This window comes from Sceloporus undulatus, chromosome 4 (genome assembly GCF_019175285.1).
Source record: "Sceloporus undulatus isolate JIND9_A2432 ecotype Alabama chromosome 4, SceUnd_v1.1, whole genome shotgun sequence".
Lineage (NCBI taxonomy): Eukaryota > Metazoa > Chordata > Lepidosauria > Squamata > Phrynosomatidae > Sceloporus > Sceloporus undulatus.
The window spans coordinates 244,096,417-244,118,188 of NC_056525.1; the positions used below are offsets into that span (position 1 = coordinate 244,096,417).

The 21,772-nt window shown below is 41.5% G+C and overlaps 1 protein-coding gene across 1 annotated transcript in view; it reads right to left on the bottom strand.

Moving 5' to 3' along the window:
* The window catches only part of PTK2 (protein tyrosine kinase 2), a 220,197-nt gene that overhangs the window by 189,228 nt on the left and 9,197 nt on the right, over positions 1-21,772 (bottom strand). The window contains exon 2 of the mRNA XM_042463825.1: positions 20,609-20,635. Coding sequence (XP_042319759.1) covers positions 20,609-20,635 — 27 coding nt within the window. The remainder of the gene's footprint in view (positions 1-20,608; positions 20,636-21,772) is intronic.

Genomic DNA, 21,772 nt, shown 5'->3' on the forward strand with positions numbered 1-21,772 from the left:
TAATGTACAGTTGGCCCTCCACGTTTGTGGCTTTGACTTTTGGGGATTTGATTATTATCAGATTGGATTAATGTCTTTTCTCTAGGAATCCCCAGGTCTATGGCCAACTTCCACTAGACATCATGCTTGAAGACCTAGAGATTCTTAGAGGGAACCCTAGCAGGGCTAGATGGCAAAATGGTGGCCATTTATATTAGTTTCTGTCACGTCTTAACAACAACTTAAAACAACAAACAACTACAGACGGTGAATAACAACTGGTCAAACAGTTTGATGTATCTAAGATAAGAAACTACTCAGCCCTTTTGGAGACCTGTTTTGATAACATCTTATGCTAAAATTATTCACTAGACTTTTACTCAAAAAAAGAAGATAATCAGAGCACAATTTAGCCATCAATGTTCAATCACTACAAGCAATGCTATTTCTTACCTCAAGAAGACTCAAACACAAAGTCACTACCTTTCTGTTTATTTAGTCCGTTACATAATTTACATCCTGCACCTTCAACCTCAATTTAAGTTCCCAGATCAGCAAACAATGTTGTAAGAAAGATTACAACACAGCAAAAATGAATACAAATTAACACAAGAAACTAAAAAAGCAACAGTCCCTTCAAGTCAACAATAAAAGCAAACTCCTCAAACTCCTCTAAGTTTTAAGTACTAACAATACCAGTTTTTTAAAGCTAGAAAAAACAAACACTTTTGCCTGGCACCTGTGATAGTAGTAGGTCTTCTTGAGGAAGGTTTTCCAAAGAAAGACTCATCACTGAAAAGGCTCTTTCTAGGTTTGAGTGCTGGACTATGACCAGGGCCATAGTCCAATGCAGACCTGGGTTCAAATTCCAGTTCAGCCATATAAACCTGCTGAGGGACCTTGAGCAAGTCACACTCTTTTAGCCTCAGAGGATGGGAATGTCAAACCCCACTGAAACCTGCCAAGAAAACCCTGTGATAGATTTGTCTTAGCATCACCAGAAGTTGGAAATGACTTGAAGGCACATAACAAAAGTAACTTCTTTCTGCAATTCAGATGGTGATGACATCCAGTGAACGGTGTCAGGAAACTATGGGGAAGGAAAATATTGAAACAGGCGAAGGCAGTCCAAGAAACACCTGAGTTTTCAGTTTATTACAGCAAACCAATCTAGAAGCTACAAAAGTTGGGTAACCGTGCCTAGACCGACCTTGGCCAAAAAAGGGTTCACAATGGTTTAATCAGTCACAGTTGACAGAAGCGGAAAAAGACCCAGGCACAAGGTCTTTCAAAGGTTATTTCACAGGCCTTGACTTTTTAACGCAACCAAATTCACACACATCACAATTCTGTAGTAATATAGAAGTTTGAGCCTACAGACGTAATTCCACTATGACACAATTACCAACTAGCATATCCCCTCAGGCAATGCACTGACACACAACAAGTTTCTAATGCCACAAGAAAAATGCCACATGGAGCTTCAAATGACTGCAACACTAGATTAGATTTTTACACAGTGCTTTTGCCACTGAGCCCAAGCTGAATTAATCAGCAAATAGCATTACTTACCATACAATTTCAGCCATGCAAAATACAATGCTATCTGCAGCCTCAGAAATATTACTGCCTGGAATTACATCTGAACTGTGTCAATGTCATATGCACATAAGCCCCAAATGGCCACCTTGCATTTTGACCTTTTTATAAGGTTCAAACATTTTCTGAACTACAAACTTAGCAAATTACCACATTTAGAAATATTCATAGACGGCCAATATTCCTAGCCCAAAAGCTGTTCAAAAGAACCCCCTGCATTCCAGCTAGAGATTTCTATCCTCAAGTCTCACTATACTGTACATCAGCAGCAGCAACAGCACCACCACCACCACCTTTTTCATATCCCATCTTTCTCCCAGATAGTGACTCAAAGTGAGTTATAAACTAAAATGATTACAATACATTTGCAAACATACAAAAAGTCAACAGTAAAACAGAATAGCTTTATTCAATGTCTCTACAAATGACACCAAACTAAAAAGAATAGCTAAAAGCTCAGAAGACAAATCAGGACTCAGGATGCCCCAGTTAACTGGAGAACTGGGTCAAAACCAACAAAAGATCATTTAGCAGGGATACCTTTAGGCAGAAAAAAAATCAAATATACAGACATAGCAACAGCAATAGCACTCTATACTGCTTCAGTGAACTAGCACTCCCTCAGCGGTTTACAAGGAGTACGTCAATTGCCCCCAACAAGTTGGGTACTCATTTTAGCAACCTACAAAAGGATGGAAGGCTGAGTGGACCTTGGATCCCTCCTCTAGGATCGAAATTACAACATTGTGGCTACAGTATTCAGCCTGGTCTGACAAGAGAGCTCTGGTACCTCACCGAACTACAAATCCCAGGGTTCCGAAGGATAGAGTCATGGCCATTCATGTCCTGTCAAACTGTTTTAATTCTGCACTCTGTCTACACCCAAATATTCTGACCGAGCAATCTGAACTGAAGAATGCATATAAAGAAGCATAAAATCACAGAATCTTAGAGATGAAAAGGGATGCAAGGGCCACCTAGTCCAAACCCTTGCCATGTAGGAATACACAACTAAAATGCTTCTAAAGACAGTCCATTACCCTCAGAGGCAGCCTCTCCTATTGTTGAACTTCAAGAAGGTCTTCCTAATGTTTAGGTGGAATCTCTTTTCTTGTAATCTGAATCCACAGGACACTAATTTGGATAATAAAGTACTAACCAAGTCTGTTTTCAATCATATTTATTTCTCAAGAATTAGGAGCCATCTATGTTCTACAAACAGGTCCAATGCCTGCAAAGCTTTTCACAGTGCAAGAATATTCTTGGCTTCAAGAGCTATCAAGCATCTATTAGAAACAAAATCATTTAGAGAGAGGGATGTCACTTTTACTACTATCAGAAACTATTTTACTCAAGCTCTCGTCATGATTCAATTTCATGGCTATCCCTTGTGGCCCCACACTCAGCCTCTCTTAGGTTGTAATGTTAAGATTGCAGTTATTCTGAAGTAACTGTAACTGCATAAAAATTGATTGCACAACTACAGGAGGTTCTTTATCTGCCATCTAAGCCACCATAACTAAAGCATTTTGTAACTGGACTCCTTCTTTATTCCTTACGTTTCTCCCATCTTATTTCGTTCTTATTGCAGTGCTGTCAGAATCAATGTATGTGCTTTGCCCCAGAGCAAAATATCACCTTCCCTGACTCTTTAAAAATGTTTCTACTTTCTGTAACTGCTGAAGACACTACTGAATTATCCTATATATCAACCCTCCCTTCCCAAATATACAGCTGGTACATAATCCTTTGCTTCCAAATGTGATTAGAGCTGCTTTTGACAGTTAATCTAGAAAAAAAAGGCCTGTCCCTTCATCACAATATGTATATCCATTAATCAAAGATTCAGTCACGAAGAAAAGTTGAGCTCCTCTCAATCCCAGCTGACAGATCACTAGAATGAAATGTTAACCTAGTGGTACAATACTGGATTCACTGCACATTGACAGCACTATCTATGTATTATACACACTGAATGCAATCCATATGGAAAGGTTATTATCATGGGGACAGGAGAGGAGAAAGCACGAGATATGCCTTACCTGGACCGAAGGGACCTTGAAGCACTGGTACATACACTGATAATCTCTCGTCTTGATTTCTGTAATGCGCTCTACATGGGACTACCCTTGTGCCAAATTTGGAAACTTCAATTGGTCCAAAATGTGGCAGCCAGATTGGTCACCGGTACATCTAGGTCTGACCACATAACACCTGTTTTAAAATCTCTTCACTGGCTGCCGATCAGCTTCCGGGCACAGTACAAGGTGTTGGTTATTACCTTTAAAGCCCTATATGGCTTGGGCCTGAGTTACTTGTAAGAACGTCTCTCCCTACACAATCCACCCCGCACTCTCAGAACATCTGGGAAGAATTTATTAGAACCGCAAATAACCAGATTAGTAACAACTTCCCAAAGAACTTTTACTGTCGCTGCTCCAAAACTGTGGAACAGCCTGTCGGAAGAAATCAGTCTTATCACCACCTTGGATGCTTTTAAGAAGGCAATTAAGATGGCTCTCTTCCGGCAGGCTTATCCATCCAATCCTGTGTAGGATATCCATCTACTTTAATACTCCACCCCTTTGACTATGACAACTATACAATCTTATTGGTAGTTATTGTTGTATTATGATAGAGCTAGGTTTTTACTTGATTTACTACTGTTGATTGTATTTTATTGATCATACTTTGTATGTATTTTATCAGACTGTAATCCTGCCTCGATCCGCAGGGTGAAGCGGGAAACATTATTTATTTATTTATTTATTTATTTATTTATTTATGCATGCTCTGCTTGAGGACTGTGGAAGGGACAAAAATGTACATGTTCTAATAAAGAACAGGAATGGACAAGTCTAATTCAGTTCCATTCAGGTGACATCCTGCTAATGGCAGACGCATGTATTTATAGGCATGTATGTTTCTTTTTTGACAGAGCATAGGAACCTTTGTGCTCCATTCAAAATTGTCTCCCTAACAACTGTCAAGCCCCAGAAGGGCTACTGCTGCTGAGAGAGGAGGGAGGGATGAGCAAGTCAATGAAGAGAAGCAATAGTATTTACATTTCTATACTGCTTAACAGTGAGCACTCTCTAAGGACTTTACAATCTGTAAGCCAATTGCTGTCAACAAGCGGTGTGCTCATTTTACCGATCTACAAAAGGATGGAAGGCTGAGTCAACCTTGGAGCCCTGGGATCAAATTCACAACCTTGTGGCTGCAGTACTGGCATTTAACCACTGTGCCAGCAGGGCTCCTCAGAAGGCTGGTCTGGACTTTGAGGTGTAAGAAAAGAAAGATGCATTCCATCTGGGAGCTCACCTCCATTTCCTCTGAGCAAAGATCAGTTGTTATTCATTGTCTGGACTGCCTTCCCTTCCCTCCCCTTCCCACTTTTAAGCAATAGGAGCAGATCAACAGCTTCCAGAATGGGGATGGGGGACATAGGACTGTGCAGGAGTGTTATTCTCCACCCGATGGGTCGAGGATCTTGGCCAGTATCTCATTCTCCCTCTTGTAGGTTTGTCATACCCTGTCTGAAAATGGCTTGTGAATTCACCAGACAAAACAAAAGTCTGCACATGTTCTGTGCCCCATGGAATAATCACAAACCACAAGGTTGCCAGTTCAGTACCAGCCAAGGGCTCAAGCTCAACTCAGGCTTGCATCTTTCCAAGGTCGCTAAAATGAGTACCCAGCTTGTTGTGGGCAATCAGTTAACACATATTGTAAACCCCTTAGGGAGTGCTTAAGTGCACTGATAAGCGGTATAGAAATGTACTTGTATTGCTAACATCAGTACAAGTTCACTCACTAGCGTAGAAAGAACAAGAACATTTCTATACCACTTATCAGTGACCTAACACTCCCTAAGCAGTTTACAATGTGTAAGCCAGTTGCCCCCAACAAGCTGGGTATTCATTTTACCAACCTAGGAAACGGTGGAAGGCAGAGTAGGCCTGGGATCGAACTCACAACCTTGTGGCTAGCATCCACATGTTAACATGATTAAAATGTTTATTTATCAAAATCTGCATTTTAGACTCATGACAGGTGGATGTGTGCAACTAAAAACACAGGGAGAGGACTAGAACCTCTTGCAACTGAACAATCACAGCTGCTCTCTCACCATCTCACAGTTACTCAATATGCCCAGCTGAATTGGGGTAGACACCCGATTGCTTCACTAAACTATTCTGTTTTGGCCTCTTGTCAGCAACCAGCCCCTGCGGTAAAGTATGTTCACCAAGCAGAATCACTGACAGATGGCACAATATCCACCCACCTCGCCTTCCTCCTGAACTCTACAGGGGCAGAATTTAAGGACTTTCAAAGAGCCCTACGATAGTTAAAGGGAAATGAAGAGAAGTTAAAATTAATGAGCAGCTTCCTTTGAATATAATGTAACTCTTTTTACTACTGGGTATTTTAAAAATGGATAGAATCAATTTGATTTGTTATTTTTTAATTAAATGCAATTAAGAACTGCAGCAGGTGCATCTTATAGAATTTCATTGCCTATGTTTCACTGCAATCATAATTTGTATTTTCTTACACAGGATTTCTTTTTCTCCCCAGCTGCTGTAAAACTGGCCAACAATGGAGCAGAATGAGGGGTTGGTAATGAAGTAAATAATAAACAACTAAAACTGCCTTTAATCTTTAAAATAAACAGTAATTATGTATTTCTGCTATTAAAGTCAATTAAAATGCATGGCAGCATACTGTACTCACTTTAATCTGTTAATCTATGGCTATCCACACATTTATTTTTATTTACATAACAAAATTATCAAAGAAATACCTTTTTATCAGGTATTTATTTTTTCAGGTTTTTGCCCTTTGAAACTGCAATGTGCAGGTACTATTATAGTTACTTATCTCCACTTATGTAGATGAACATGATACAACATAACTGGCAGTCGAATCCTACATGTTTTTTCTCATAAATCATGTTGCCTTTAACAGACTTTACTCCTTTGTTGTTGCAGAGAACTTCAAAACAGTAAGGCTAAGGACATGATTTGCTGCTTGTGATCAGCTGAGATGCAAACACCATGCCACTTTAGCCAGCCTTTTTAATCCAAAACTAAGTGGGCAAATGTTTCCACTTCCATCCTTACTGAAACAATTTAGATTAAATAAACAATCACTCCTCCGGAGAATGCTTGAGGAAAAACTACCCCTTTATCTCCAAATCAAAGGTTCCTTAACTAAAAGGAGGCTGACTAGACACGCACTGCAGCACACAATCATGCCTCCAGAGCAAATAATGTTTATTTTGCTGATTCCATCACATTCATAAATCCAGCAGAGGTCTGTTGTCATTTACCCAAGTAAATCCTATGGTGGCGCTCTTGGAGGCCTGCTGTGAGAATTTTGCAAGACAACACAGATGAAATCAACTGCCTTCATGGCTATGTGAGTGGTGTTTTTTTATGAAGCATCTTCTGCTCCAGCACACAAGCCAGCCCAGCTATTTTAGAACTGAGGAGAGCAGCGAGGAACTAGCAGTTACAATATATGTACTTGCTTGACCCTTGCCCAACCTAGTTTACTCAAAGCAAACCAATGTGCAAGACTGAGTGGGTAGAACCAGGAACAATGAATATATGAAGAATGATGAAGGGAATGATGAGGATTAGATGTAAATACCTTGATTTGACAAGGTGCCCCATGATATTCTTGCTAGCTTATTATAAATCCACTGTTTGAGATGACTTTGTAATTGGCTGACTGGCTGAACTCTAAAGGTGCTCACCAATGGCTCCTCTTCATCTTGGAGAGAAGTGACCAGTGGAGCACCACAGCATTCTTTGCTGGGCCCAGTGCTATTCAACATCTTCATCTCTTCATCAATGACTTGGATGACGAATGCTACCTAATGGAGTCTTCTGTTTTGGAGGTTCTTAAACAGAGGCTGCATGGTCATCTGTTGGGAGTATTTTGATAGTTTATTCCTGTGCAGCAGGGAGTCGGACTGGATGACCCTTGTGGTCTCTTCCAATTCTATTATTCTGTGATCAATATCAATACCAAAAGAGCTCTTACAATGATGATGTCTGCATTTTTCTCTCAGAAACCATCTTCAGCTGTCTTTAGATAACTTGAAAACATTGCCTTTTTGGCAGGATTTGTAGCAATACCTGTATAAACATTTGTTTTAATTATTTGTTTTGTCATACACTTTATGACAAAATTCATCCATTATTACTTATGAACATAAATATCTAACTGGTATACTACTTCAAGCAACTGATGATAAATGGATAAAAATTCGGGGGGGGGGGGAATAAAGATGTTGCAGCAACTCAGTCATGTTGCTGAAATCATGTACTCGGTTTTTCTACAATTGCTGTTTTCACAGCATGTCAAATTATCTTTCTTATGCATAAACACATAGTGGCAACACAAATAAGACTTATAAAATCTACTATGCTGCTTCAGTCATACACACTATTCTTCTTTTGTTTACAGCTAAGAAATTACCCTTTCCAGAAACATTCATTTTACTCACCTTTCTTCCTTAAAAACAGACAGACACATAGAACAGAAAGGATGGTAGGAATCAGAAGAGATTAATGGCCAAAAATGTTCTGATCCTGAAAAAAGTGTCTGGGTTCTAATGATTTGCTTGTTGAGGATATGCTTCTATCTCTAAGTTCACAATAGGTAGCCTATGCTAGCAGTACTATGTTTGATTGTTACATTGAATTATGGACCCAACAATGACTTACAAAATACATTATTAAATTATACATTTAAAAGATTAAAAAGTAAAACAATTAAAAACATCTAAAATACATGTTACCTACTAAAAACAGCACACTCGATTGCAGTTCACTCCACCCTGGTAATCCTAGACTGAAGGCCTGTTTAAACAAGAAAGTCTTTGCCTGCCAGAGAAGACACCGGAGAGGTGGTAGATCACAACCTCCCTCGGGAGTGAGCTACAAAGCCTAGGAGCTGCCACTGAGAAGGCATATTCATATTACCCACAATTTGGTTTGGAAAATAAAGGCCTAACATATTAGCATTTTTCCCAAAGTGAAAACAATATATTGTAATATTATTAGAGAATATTTGCAAATACAGCTTAACATAGGAACAATGAACAGTACATATCAAATCCAAAGAATGCAATTGCAAAATAGATATAAGAAAGTAATGTAGAAATTATACATATATAGCAAATCTCATTCCTGGAATAAATTCTTAAAACATATTTTAAAAGAAAAAGAGGAGACCAAAAATATATGTTACTTTTAGATCAACACAGGTGATCACAAGTATATCCAAACAGTTACGCAATATACATAAAATGTATATAATTTCTAATATAAAGTAATTATTTCCAAACTTACAATGCTCATCTTGCTACAGGAATAGAAACTAGATCCTTATACTGGTGATGGCCCTAGATGTGGTTAATGTGAATGTCTTGGGACCATCTAATGGTATCTGATACCATTAGCTTGCACATGAGTTTGGCATAATGCTTTCCAACCTCACAAACATTCAGCACAGGCTCATTTGCTGGATCCCAGGCACCCAGGGCTCCAATAAGTAACGTGTGGATGGCGACCTTCTCCTTTGTCTCAATACATCATCCAGAAAGGCATATTTCTGCTGATTATATTCCCATGTCCTCATGGCTGGTTTCCTCTTCTCAAAGATGTCCACAGCAGTTATTTTCTTCTGGCCTTCATCCATGATGACTACATCCAGTATCAACAGGCTATGTGTCCCAGGCACAGTTCAATTTATGGAAATGGTGCCCCACTGAGGCTGAAATCGCTTTGGCCAGTTGATTCATCATTGTATCTTGCCGCTGTTTCCAGGCTGTCAATTATACTACAGTGACTTGGGTCCATTTCCTGAAATAATCTGTTTTTTTTGTCTCTTGCTCCCTGCAACTGCATGAAACCCTCTCTGGAGGACTGAAGAGGGACTTTCGAAATATGGAACAGGGTATCAAAGGAAACCATGTTTTGTAGACATGTGACCTTCTTGATATCCCTTTTCAACTTCATTTCTATCTAAGAAGTTCATTTATGTGAAATTTCCTTTTTAAAACAAATGTGACTATGTTGGACATCCTTGATAAGTCTTCCTGCTGCTTAATAACTGCGTTTACTAGTAATACTGTCAACATTTCCAATCTGTTCAATGAATTATACCTTAGCACCAAGTCCTGGTAACTATTTAGGGTTAAATCCAGGGTCACCTCCAATCAGGTCCACAATCAATTGTTCAAGAGCACAGTAATTTAGGGCATCCAGAAATTTTACAGCCATGTTGTGATTGAAACATGAAGTTAACACATCTATGCAGGGATAACTGAAACCACCCATTACTAAAACTACAGTATTATCTCCTTCGAAAACTATGCCTCATTTTATTTATTATGTTAACACACCCTTGAGTATTTTGATCACATGGATGGCAGCCACATTCCCTGTTCTAGATTACTTTTGCAGTCTGATGTTGTCACCTGCAGCAATTCAGAGAAGGCTCCTGAGATGTCCAGTTTGACTCTATGTACTCTTTGACACAAAAAAGCAACACAATCCACCCAGCCTATCTAGGTATACCCTCCCTGTTCTTTTTATATAATTTGTACTCCAAGATATCTTACTGAGCAACACACAGATTTAGTTTACATGAAATTAAGATAGTTTATATGTAATAAATTTCTAGGACAGGAGTCCCAGAGACTGGGGGGAGCCCTGAGAAGGCCCTCTACCCATTTTTGTATTGGACCTACCTGTAAAGGTAGTGGGACAAAGAGAAAGGTCTCCTCAATCTCAAGACACAAGAAGGCTCATACAGTGTTGTGATAAATGGGAGTCCTTCCCATTATCCTTCTTTAGCCTTCTTCTCAGATAAGAAAGGATTAAATGTGGGAGGTACCGTTTTATTTTAATGAGGCTCAGCATCACAAAACTGATGAGACAGCAACAGTCCAATGAGAAGATACATTGGGCAAAAGGCCAATATTGGGCAGAACCTTCAAGATGACTCTGAGCAGAGGTTATAAAAAGACTGCAGCGCCACAAGGCTCTTTGTCTCTCACCATCCCTAAACAGGCCTTGAAGAACTGAAACAAAGGAATATCTGGAGCAGGGCTCCATTTTGAGAAGGCTAGTGGAAGCCAGACAATGGAGTCCAGGCTGCCAGCTATCCCATGAATGTCATGGACTACAAATCCCATCTGATCTGTGAGTAAGATTACAAAAAAGAACTAGCTAGTTGTGTTAGGATTTTTAAAAATTATTTTCCTGAATTGGCAGAAATGATCTACTCTGTAATTTGCAATTGCTAATCTGTGCCTGAAGGAAAATACTGTATCCTTCATGTAAGAGATATCATATTGATACATACATTGGCCTTTTTTAAAAAGTACTCTGTCTCTATCACACAGCCGCATCACATACCTTGGCTTGTCAAGACCTAGCTCTTCCCTAGAATAGGGAAGAGAGAAAGAAGCATCTCTGAAGAAAAAAAAGAAAGGAAGGAAGAAAGAAAAGAAAAGAAAAAAGTGCCAGTGGAATCCCCAGCAATGTCCATTTTTCCACAGATCCATGTGAAGCAGCAACAAATAGGACAAATCCCAAGGAAGAAGCCTCCCCACATGCAAATCCTTCATAGGGAAAGAAAATTAAGAGAAGATTGTGTAGAGTACATCTACCTAGTTATTCTCCCAGTTTGTGTATGCATAAAATAAAATTCCCTTTTTAATGAGGGGGAACCCCTAATTTTAATTGGTGTACAGTTGTTGCTTTTGGCACTGACACTCATAACTGTCAGGTTCTTGGATAACTTGAGTGGGATAGGACTGTTCACACTGGTGTGGTGACAAATGGGGGTGGTGTGTTCAACATGGCCAATGTGACAGTGGAGGAGACTGATTAGATATATTATATCTGTTCCCTCTTCCAGCTTTCTCTTCAACTGGAAGATTTGGTCCCTTTGCAAGTTTATTTTAGCTCTGTTGGTGATGTTGCTCAACCCCATGTCAATCCAAAATGCAACCTCTTAACATCAGTGACTTAACTGCGCATGAGGGAACTGCCCTGGCTCATATTGCCAAGACACAGATGATTAATTCCATGTCTACAATAGTTTCACCAGCTTCCTGTCTATTTCAAGCAAGGAAGGCTCTCCTGGAGGCGGCTGCTTCTTCCCCTTCTCCCAGAGGCAGGAATAATCAGAGCAAAGGATGCAGTCTCTGGGAAGTTCTGGGAAGTGTACTATTGACAGAAAGCAAACAGGTGACATTGGTCACACCTCCCTTTGCCACCGGACCTTTGCCAGGAGCTGCATTTGCTGCCGGGCGGTTCTCCCTGGGTTGTTAGAGGTACGCAACTGCGCATCGGCCCGGGGAGGCCGCCCACGGACTGCACTTTTGGGACTCCCTGCCTCCATTGCTTCTCCACGGCGGCTCTGGTGAGCTGAATTCGGGACACCTGGGGGGAAGGCGGAGAGAGGGGTGTGTCGGGGCAGCGGCACGCTTAAAGCCAGCTTGCTTGGTCTCCTCCTCCGTCACGCCTTCCTTTGCCACCGGACCTTTGCCAGGAGCTGCGTTGCTGCCGGGCAGCTCTCCCTGGGTTGTTAGAGGTGCGCAACTGCGCACCGGCCCGGGAAGGCCACCCACGGACTGCACTTTTGGGACTCCGCAGCTCCGCAACTGCGCACCTTTGCTGTGGCACAAGAGTAGGAGGACTGTGCCCTTGCCAACCTTGGAACAGAGAATGTCTGCTGTGACTTATCCCTGTTCCATTTGTTGTTTGGTAGGGGGAGGGGGAGGATATGGATGTGGGGAATGCTTTGGCTGGGGAGGTAGAGGATAACAACTGCACAAGTGGAGCTCCCATTGAGGTGGTGTGGGGCAGGGGGAGGTATGGCGGTAGGAGAATGGATGTGCATTACAGAGGAAGCCAAGATCAATGCGTCATATCTATCTCTCCTTCCTGTCCTCCTTCTAGCCAAGAGGACCTGAGGGTCATTCCAACCGTGCCTCAAACCCTGTCTCTGCTCCTGTGCAATGCCAGGTCAATTAACAACAAGACCCACATCATCCACGACCTGTTGGAAGATAGTAAATGTGACCTGGCTTGCATTACTGAAACCTGACTTGGGCCTGAGGGGGATGCTGTGTGGGCGCAGGCCCTCCCTGCCGGGTTTTCAGTGAAGGACCAGACCAGGTTAGGTGGGCGGGGGGGGGGGTGTTGCCTTGGTACATAAGAACACCTTGTCTCTCACCAGGAACCACATCCGTCAAACTTCCTTTATCGAGTGTATCTACTTGACCCTGAAGGCCAGAGACAGTCTAGGGATTCTGTTGGTGTATCGGCCACCCCGTGCATTAACAGACTCCCTTAACGAGCTGACACAGTTGGTCTCGGAGCTGATGCTGGAAACACCCAGGCTACTTGTCCTGGGTGATTTCAACATCCCCTTAGCGGCCAACTATGTTCCATCCGGTGCGGCTTGGGAATTCATGGATACCATGGCGGCCATGGGCCTGTCTCAACTGGTCTCGGGTCCTACGCATTGTGGGGGTAATACACTCGATTTGGTCTTTTGTACGGATACGGAAAATCCGTGGGCGGAAATAACTAATATTTCCTCCCTGCCATGGACGGATCATTTCCTGGTGGAGGCGAAAATCAAGGCTCCTACCCAGATCCCCCCCGGGGTGGTGGACCTATTAGAATGGTCCACCCTCGAAGGCTGATGGAACCCAAAAGGTTCCAAGAAGCCCTAGAGGGTCACATGGTTGGAAATGACGGCGACTCTGTTGATGCCTTGGATGGTTCGGGATACCGGTCTTTTCCAGGGCTATACACAGGATCGCTCCCAAGCGCCCTCTCAGGCCTGCTTCCAAGCGAAAGCCCTGGTATACGGAAGATCTCCGGGCGAGGAAGCGGGTTCTGCGACGGCTAGAGCATCGCTGGCGGAAACACCTACGCTTAGCCGACAAGACTCTCCTAGACCGCCTTTTAGAGGACTACGGAGAGGCGATACAAGCAGCTAAGAACTCGTTCTATGGTGCTCGTATCGCGTCCATGGAGTCGCGTCCAGCAGAGTTGTTCAGGGTAGTCAGGGAGCTAACTCAGCTCCCTCCTGCCCCGAACCAGATCCTTGAACCTTCTAAGGCCTGCTGTGACCAATTTAACAACTTCTTCGTGGATAAAACCTCTCGGATAAGCAAAGGTCTTAACGCTGGCATTAGAGCAGAACCCAGAGTAGAGGCGTCCAGAGCCTCCGTGGACTCTATTAAACTGGATCAGTTTGAGTTGGTTAGTACCGATGATGTGGACAAGATCCTTGGAAGTGTTCAGAAGACAACCTGCTCTCTCGATCCCTGTCCCTCATGGCTAGTGGCTCAGGGGGGACCGGTGGTAACTTCACTGTTACACCGGATTATAAATACATCTTTGAGGGACGGGCAATTTCCATCCAGCTTAAAATTGGCCATTGTAAAACCGCTGTTAAAAAAGCCCTCCCTCGCCCCCCTGATACATAACAATTATCGGCCAGTTTCGCTGCTGCCATTTTTGGGGAAGGTGATTGAGAGGGCGGTTGCAATCCAGCTTCAATCGATCTTGGACGATACGGACTATCTGGACCCATTTCAAACTGGCTTTCGGGCGGGTTACGGGGTTGAGACTGCCATGGTCGCCTTGGTCGATGATCTCCGTCTGGGCATCGACAGGGGAAGCGTGTCCCTGTTGGTGCTCTTGGACATCTCAGTGGCTTTCGACACCATAGACCATGGTATCCTTCTGGAGCGCCTGGTAGAGGTGGGAATCGGGGGCACTGCGCTCCAATGGTTCCGGTCCTACCTCTCTGGGAGGTTCCAGATGGTGCAGCTGAGAGATGTGCGCTCCGATAAGAGGGCCCTTACATCTGGGGTCCCTCAAGGAGCCATTCTGTCTCCCATGCTTTTCAACATTTACATGAAACCGCTGGGAGAGATCATCCGGAGACATGGGGCGCGGGGTTATCAGTATGCTGATGACACCCAAATAGTCTTCTCTATGTCTCCGACTGATGCAGTGACCGAGGATGGCATCTCTCCTCTCGTGGCCTGTCTGGAGTCGGTAATGGGCTGGATGAGGGAAAACCGACTCAGTCTGAATCCAGAGAAAACGGAGGTGCTCGTGATAGGTTCCCCCAGCCCAGGGATGGCGGTGGTTCCACCTGTTCTGAACGGGATCACGCTTCCCGTGAAGGACTCGGTACGCAGTCTGGGGGTGCTCCTTGACTCGTCCCTCCACCTTATAGCTCAGGTGGACGTGACGGTTAGGAGCACCTGTTATCTGCTTCGGCTGATTCGCCAGCTGCGTCCCTTCCTGGACTGGGGGCACCTTGAAACGGTAGTACACGCGCTTGTAACCTCTCATTTGGACTTCTGCAATGCGCTCTACATGGGGCAGCCCTTGTACCACACCCGAAAGCTACAATTAGATATGGCAGCCAGACTGGTTACTGGCATATCCAGAGCCAGCCGTATAACATCAGTGCTCAAAGACCTGCACTGGCTGCCTATTCGCTTCCGGGCGCAATACAAGGTGCTGGTTATTACCTATAAAGCCCTAAATGGCTTGGGCCCAGGATACCTTGAAGACCGCCTCTCCCCATACAATCCGCCCCGCTCTCTCAGAACATCTGGACAGCAGTTATTGAGGGTCCCGGGGCCAGGCTAGCCTCCACGTCTAGGAGAGCCTTCACCATCTCGGCCCCAACCCTCTGGAATTCTCTGCCCAATGAGCTCCGCTCGGCCACCTCCCTGGCCCAGTTTAAAAAGGAGCTTAAAACTTTTCTGTTCAGGTTAGCATTCCCTGACATATGCCCCAATTAGTTCTTCCCCCCCTCTGCCAGCAGTGGCAAGTTGGTTAGATTGTTTTAATGTTTCATATCACTGTATTTTAATTTTTTTAATTGTACATGTTGTATGGATGTTTTATAATGTTGTACACCGCCCTGATTATACAGAAGGGCGGTATAGAAATAAAATTTTTATTTATTATTTATTATTTAAGTGATGGCCAGATCACAGATGTTCCAATTTGCTGAAACAATCCAGGCTCGACTCATGCTATATTTGTATTTTACACTTATACATACTTTACTGGATGAAGTGCACATTTTTTTCCAAGATTAAACAGAGTGATCTAGAACTGTACTGCCTCAAGACTTCTCTAAGATTAAGCAAAACAAACTTGAAATGGAAAACTCCACTACCTGAGTACATTATATTTCTGCACACAGATGATAATAGAAGTGAAATCATCCAAAGGATTAACATAATTAATCCATCCCATCTCAAACATAAAGCCCATGTACAGAAACTGAGCTGGATGCTCAATTAAAAATTCTTTCTCCCATTTTTTGATGCATGCAACAAGATGGCTGAGATTTTACATATAGATAAAGATGCCGAAGCACTGCCTTCAATCCAGCTCTAAAGCGATAAAATTTTAACAAGTTGCCCTTAGAAGCCCCCAGTGATTTGCACTCTCAAATCCTCAAGTCTCATATTTTTGCCCTCAATTAAAAAGCGAGAGTAAAGTAAGTGGGAAAGACATCAAAGCCATCACAGAGATTAGAGAAATGTAGGATAACTCCCTTATGTGATGGTTTAACAAACTACCTAATCAAGTAATGCATTCAGCAGCACACACTCAATCATCCTTACAAAAAGGTTTAACTATGAAATCAAAGAGGAAAGGAAATGTTCAGGATGACCTTTATCCGCCAGCAACTACAAGGGGAACAACAGCATCTATATTTAATCCAATTGTCAACTGCACACTATGACCAAGGAGCACTGGAAAAGTCCAAGTTGCTACATTGCTTCCCCATAGAGCAGAAGTGTATTGTAATGGAAATGGATTGCACAGAAAAGACAAGCATACTAAAGAGAGATAAATGTAGATTTCAGGCGGTTATAACCCAATCTTCAAATGGTTCTCATTCTCTCTCTCTCTCTCTCTCTCTCTCTCTCTGTCCTCTGTTTGCTTTGGTGTCTATGTGAGCGTATGTATGTTCAAGTTGTCTGTCAAATTATGGCAACCATAATGTAGAAATTAAGTTCCAAGCAACTGTGATGTAGTACGATTCAAAAATACTAAATGCAATATATATATATAAATCACCCAACACCTACCCACACACTGCATATGTTACTGCTGACAGTAGGTTAACACTAAATGGCAGCAAATTGCTTAAAGTGTGCCCTATAATCTTGCACATAAATTCAGAATTGACTTTAATCAAGCATCCCATGGCTGCTGTTCTTCCTTTCCAGATTTAGGTGTCTTTATGAAAAATTTCCAATGATCATGTATATTATACATATAACAGACCACAGTTACAGCTAAAATCTACCGAACAGTGATACCTTTATTGGCCTACCAAAATGCATAATATACTTGTTGCAAGCCTTTGAAGCTCCACTGGCTTCTTCATCAGGCAAGATGTTACATAGCAAACAGGAGAAAAATTAGAGATGTTAGCAAGATGCCTGCATTGTGTTGTTTCTGTCCTTAGTTAAGATGGTATGGGGAGGGTATCTTTAGCAGGCTGGTTCCTCCTCCTCTGGTCCTGCTGCAATTAGGCAAAGCCCAGGAAATTTAAAGTCCATTTGCATATCAACAAGGACTCTTCTTTTGGAATCCAATATATCTCCCGTCCTGTGAGGCAGTGAATTAACATAAAGGATGATATACCACATTCAAATATGCATAGCTTTTTAAATACACATGTAATGGGGGGACACCTATATTGGGTCAACACACATGAATTTGTTACTATTAATTAGAAAATCAAAAGGAAGAGAAAACTTTGTAATTTACAGTAGATCACAAGTTCAAAAGAAAATTATAACTGATACAAATATAGTGGCAACACAGGTATTTGCAAGGGAATCCTTCACAACTATTGTAAATGAAATGGTAGCAGACAAGATGGAATATCCCAGGTAGTTTTCTCTTCTGCTATGTAGCCAGCTATATAGCAAACAAGATAATGCTTACACATAACAAACACTTGAATGGAAACAGCAATTGAAATGAAACCAATACTCATATTTCCAAAAGTCTCGTGTCTATAATTCACTGACACAAGTTCTTTCAGATGAGATGGCAGGTTATAAACTGACCTGTATCAGACCTAAATACTGACAGACTTAAATGTAGAATACCCGTAAAGACTGAAGCACCAGCAGAAAACAATTCTTACCCCAGAAGGTAATATAGCCTCAATTCACATCAAAACCAATGTAGTGGCCACAGATAAATATAATAGGACCAGTGAGAACTACAATTTAACTAACTAACAAACAAACAAACAAACAAACAAAAACCACAAAAACAAATCCACTCTGTCATTTAAGATGAAAGGGAAAAAAGTGTTGAGTCTAAACATCCAAAAGCTCTCAGGTTTGAGAAGTGTCAGAGAAATATTGTGATAGACCCTAGTCCTTACTACTTGGATAAAACAAAATTTGAAGGAATCAAAAACTATGTCCAGCCTGAAATAAATGTTCATAAAATGTAGAGTCTCTGACTCCCTCTGTTAAGCAACTCCTGTGTTCAGACAATCTAAGTTTCAGAGATCGCAAAGTTTCACCAATCACTGCTCCACACTTCCTCCAGTGGAAAGACACTGTTATAGATGCCAGTTTGCCCCACAAACATAAGGATCTTTCTACTGACTGAGGGGGAGGTGCTGATCCAAGCCAAGGTATTTGTAAAGAAAGTAACCATGTTACAATTCCTTATCAAGAGTTGGAAAACACCCTGCAGTGTCCATACAAACTTAATGGTTTTAATGCTTCAGTTATATACCAGTATGAAACAAAATTCCAGATAGGATAAAAAGGAGCTGGAACACAGTATCACAAGTGCAATGGGCCCTTGTTATCTTCTGGGGTTTGATTCCAAATCCCCCATGGGTACCAAAATCCCTGGATGCTCAAGTCCCATTAAATACAATTGCATAGTAAAATGGTCTCCCTTATGTAAAATGGCAAAATCAATGTTTGCTTTCAGGAACTTATTAATTTTTAATGTTCTCAAGCTGTAGATGGTCGAATCTGTGGATAAAGAATCTGTGGATATGGAGGGCCAACTGTAGTTCATTTATTTGTATACAACTTTATTAACATCATTCTCCTTTATTATGTTTCAGCACCCACCTGCATGTACCTGTTTAAGACTGTGCAGGTCACAGTTAGCACAGCTTGAATAATACACTCAGAAATAGCCTTTAAAACTTGGGGGTTCCATTTACCTCCAAAACAGTGGTGTATTTTCTGTGGTAAACTCACAAGTCTCAAAAGAGGTGGCATGAAACATAGCCAAAAACTGAATTTCAAGCTTAAATTGGCATTACTTTCTGTTGGATTTTCCCTCCATATTTCCTGAAAATTCCAATGGTTTCATGAGGGCTTAAGAAATCTTTACTAGGTCAGACAGAGCATGCTTCAGTAATAATAAAAACAGAGCACTCTTTATTTTGTATAAACACAGTGTGCTCTTTTTATAGGTTAGATGCTGCCTTTTATGTAGTCCAGTGTATTCCCCATATAAACCCCATGTTTTCAGTCCTGCTTTCCAATTTCCTACTGTACCCACTTAAGCTATGAAGGTCTTCATAAATACACTGAAGAAAACCATAACTTCATGAATTAAAAATCAGAAAGCCATTAAAGTAACAGGAACCTCTGATGGCCATTGTGACACTCATTGTTCCTTTCTCAGGCCAGTTTGTAAGACACAGTTTAATCCAGGGACGCAAGAGAACCCTGGCTTATTGTTTTTAAGCCACTTTGTTCTGGGGTTTATCAGAGCATCTGAACATGGACACTTTCTCTCCTATGATTTCCTTCTCTTTCAACAAACCATAAAAACAATCCTAACTTTCTTTTTGGTTTATTTGTCTGATTTGCTTAGGGAAGAGAAAGTGCTCAGCCCAAGCCAAGCCTCCTCCCCCAAAACAAAAACAGAGCGAAGCTTTTTGGTTTGCTTAACTACTTTCACTGGAAGCAGCTTCTGAGCAACAATAAAAACTTTCCTGTGGTTCTCTAGCTTGTTATGCCATCAGAACTGGATCATTATGCCAGCAGTGTTGATTGAAAAACCATTTAAGTCTTTGTTAACAACTCTATACTCATTAGTGTGTGTATGTGCCTTCAAACTGCCTGTCGACTTATGGAGAACCTATGAATTTCATAAGGTTTTATTAGGTAAGGAATACTCAGAGGTGATTTTGCCAGTTCCTTCCTCTGAAATATAGCCTACAGCACCTGGTATTTACTGATGTTCTCCCATCCAAGTATCCAGAGCTGACCCAGTTTAGCTTCGAAGATTAAATGGGAATTGGTGCTTTTAGGATATTTAGGCCAACTATACTCACCAGCCCCAACTATAAATGTCTCTAAACTATAAAAACCAAGTTCAGAACTCAATCTGGACACAATATAAACCGTTATTAAACTACCAGTAATCACTGTTCAGCTACAAAGAACAATAACAATCAATGTATTATAACCAAGGTAGACCCAAGCAACGGTTGACAGTACCTGCTGTAGTTCCTATCTATGCAAGTGAGGTCTAGGTCTGGCCTGGATTATAGACTTTCTGGAAATACTTTCGATTTCCTTGTTTTAACATACTGATTTAAAAAAAACAACCATGTTTTCCTATCATGCCCCCAAATCCCCTTATTTCCATCCATGCACCCAGACAGCTACATTCCCTACTTCTGAAAATTCATATGTACAAGAATACCTAGTAGCTCTAGTATTTCATTATAGGGAGGAAGCAAGTCCTCTGCCTTATAATATGTAACACTACTTGAGGTCCAGCAAATAAAAACAAAAATATACAAGCACTTTACTTAAGACAGCCATTTATTAGAACTACAACATTATGAAAGCTAGCATTTTCACTGGATTTACAATTACCAGTTTATTGGAATTACAACATCATAAAACAAGAAAATAATATCTTACCTGTTGAAAAGGAAAGTCTGGAAATATCTGCAATAATTAAAAAGAAAAACATATTAGCATAACCAAAATCAAATGCAATACATTACCCTTCTACTTTCTTGCACAGTTCTGATGTTCAAAATTGTCACATTTCAGTCCGTTTATGAAAGTGCAAAAAACTACTCACTACATTGTACTCTTACAACTGAGATGCAGCTGCACTGCACAAGGGCAAGGAACAACAGCTGAGCAGTTTTACAGACTCAGCTGCACACCCCAGGACCTGAAGTCTCAGAATGATGTATGGTAAGAAAATGATACTGCCAAAATTATCCTGAAAAAAGTAACTGATTAGGGAAAGATTAACCTCCTTAGTTACCACATGCAAAGAAAATAACTCCTACCATCTATGTAGTGATTTGAGTGCAGACTACAACTCTAGAGACCAGTGTTTGATTCCTCACTCATCCATGAAATCACTGGGGGACCTTGGGCAAGTTGCATGCTCTCATCCTCAGGGGAGAACAATAGCTAACCTCCTCTGAACAAGAAAACCCCACAACATGCTCACCTTAGGATTGCCATTAGTCAGAAATACTTGAAGGTACACAACAACGATGTCTGAATTAATCAATTTACTAATATTAAAGGTTAGGCGATGGTAAATGTGTTCATAGCAAAGATACTGCATTAATTCACAATTATCAGAATTTGAAAAACTCTTTTTAAAAAAACTTCCATTCAACCTGTACTTTAATTTCTTTTTTTAAAGTGTGATCAGTATTTGATGGAGATTTTAAATAACAGATTTTTCAAAGTGAATCATATTAAAAATTGTAGCTCTATGTTCTTCAAGGTAAGGTAAAGGTAAAGGTTTCTCTTCTGACAAGGTTGTCAAGTCGTGTCCGACTGTATGGGTGGTGCTTGTCTCATTACTAAGCCAAAGAGCCAGCATTGTGAAAGACAACCTGTGATCATGTGGCTAGCATGACTGCACAGAACACTGTTACCTTCCCACCAAAGTGGTACCTATTTACTGTATCTACTTGCACTTTTACATGCTTTCAATTGCTAGATTGCCAAAAGCTGGGCTTAGTGATGGGAGCCCACTCAGTCATGCAGTACTTGGGTCTTGAACTGCCGACCTGCTGATCTTGCAGTCAACAAAGTCAGCATCTTAACCAC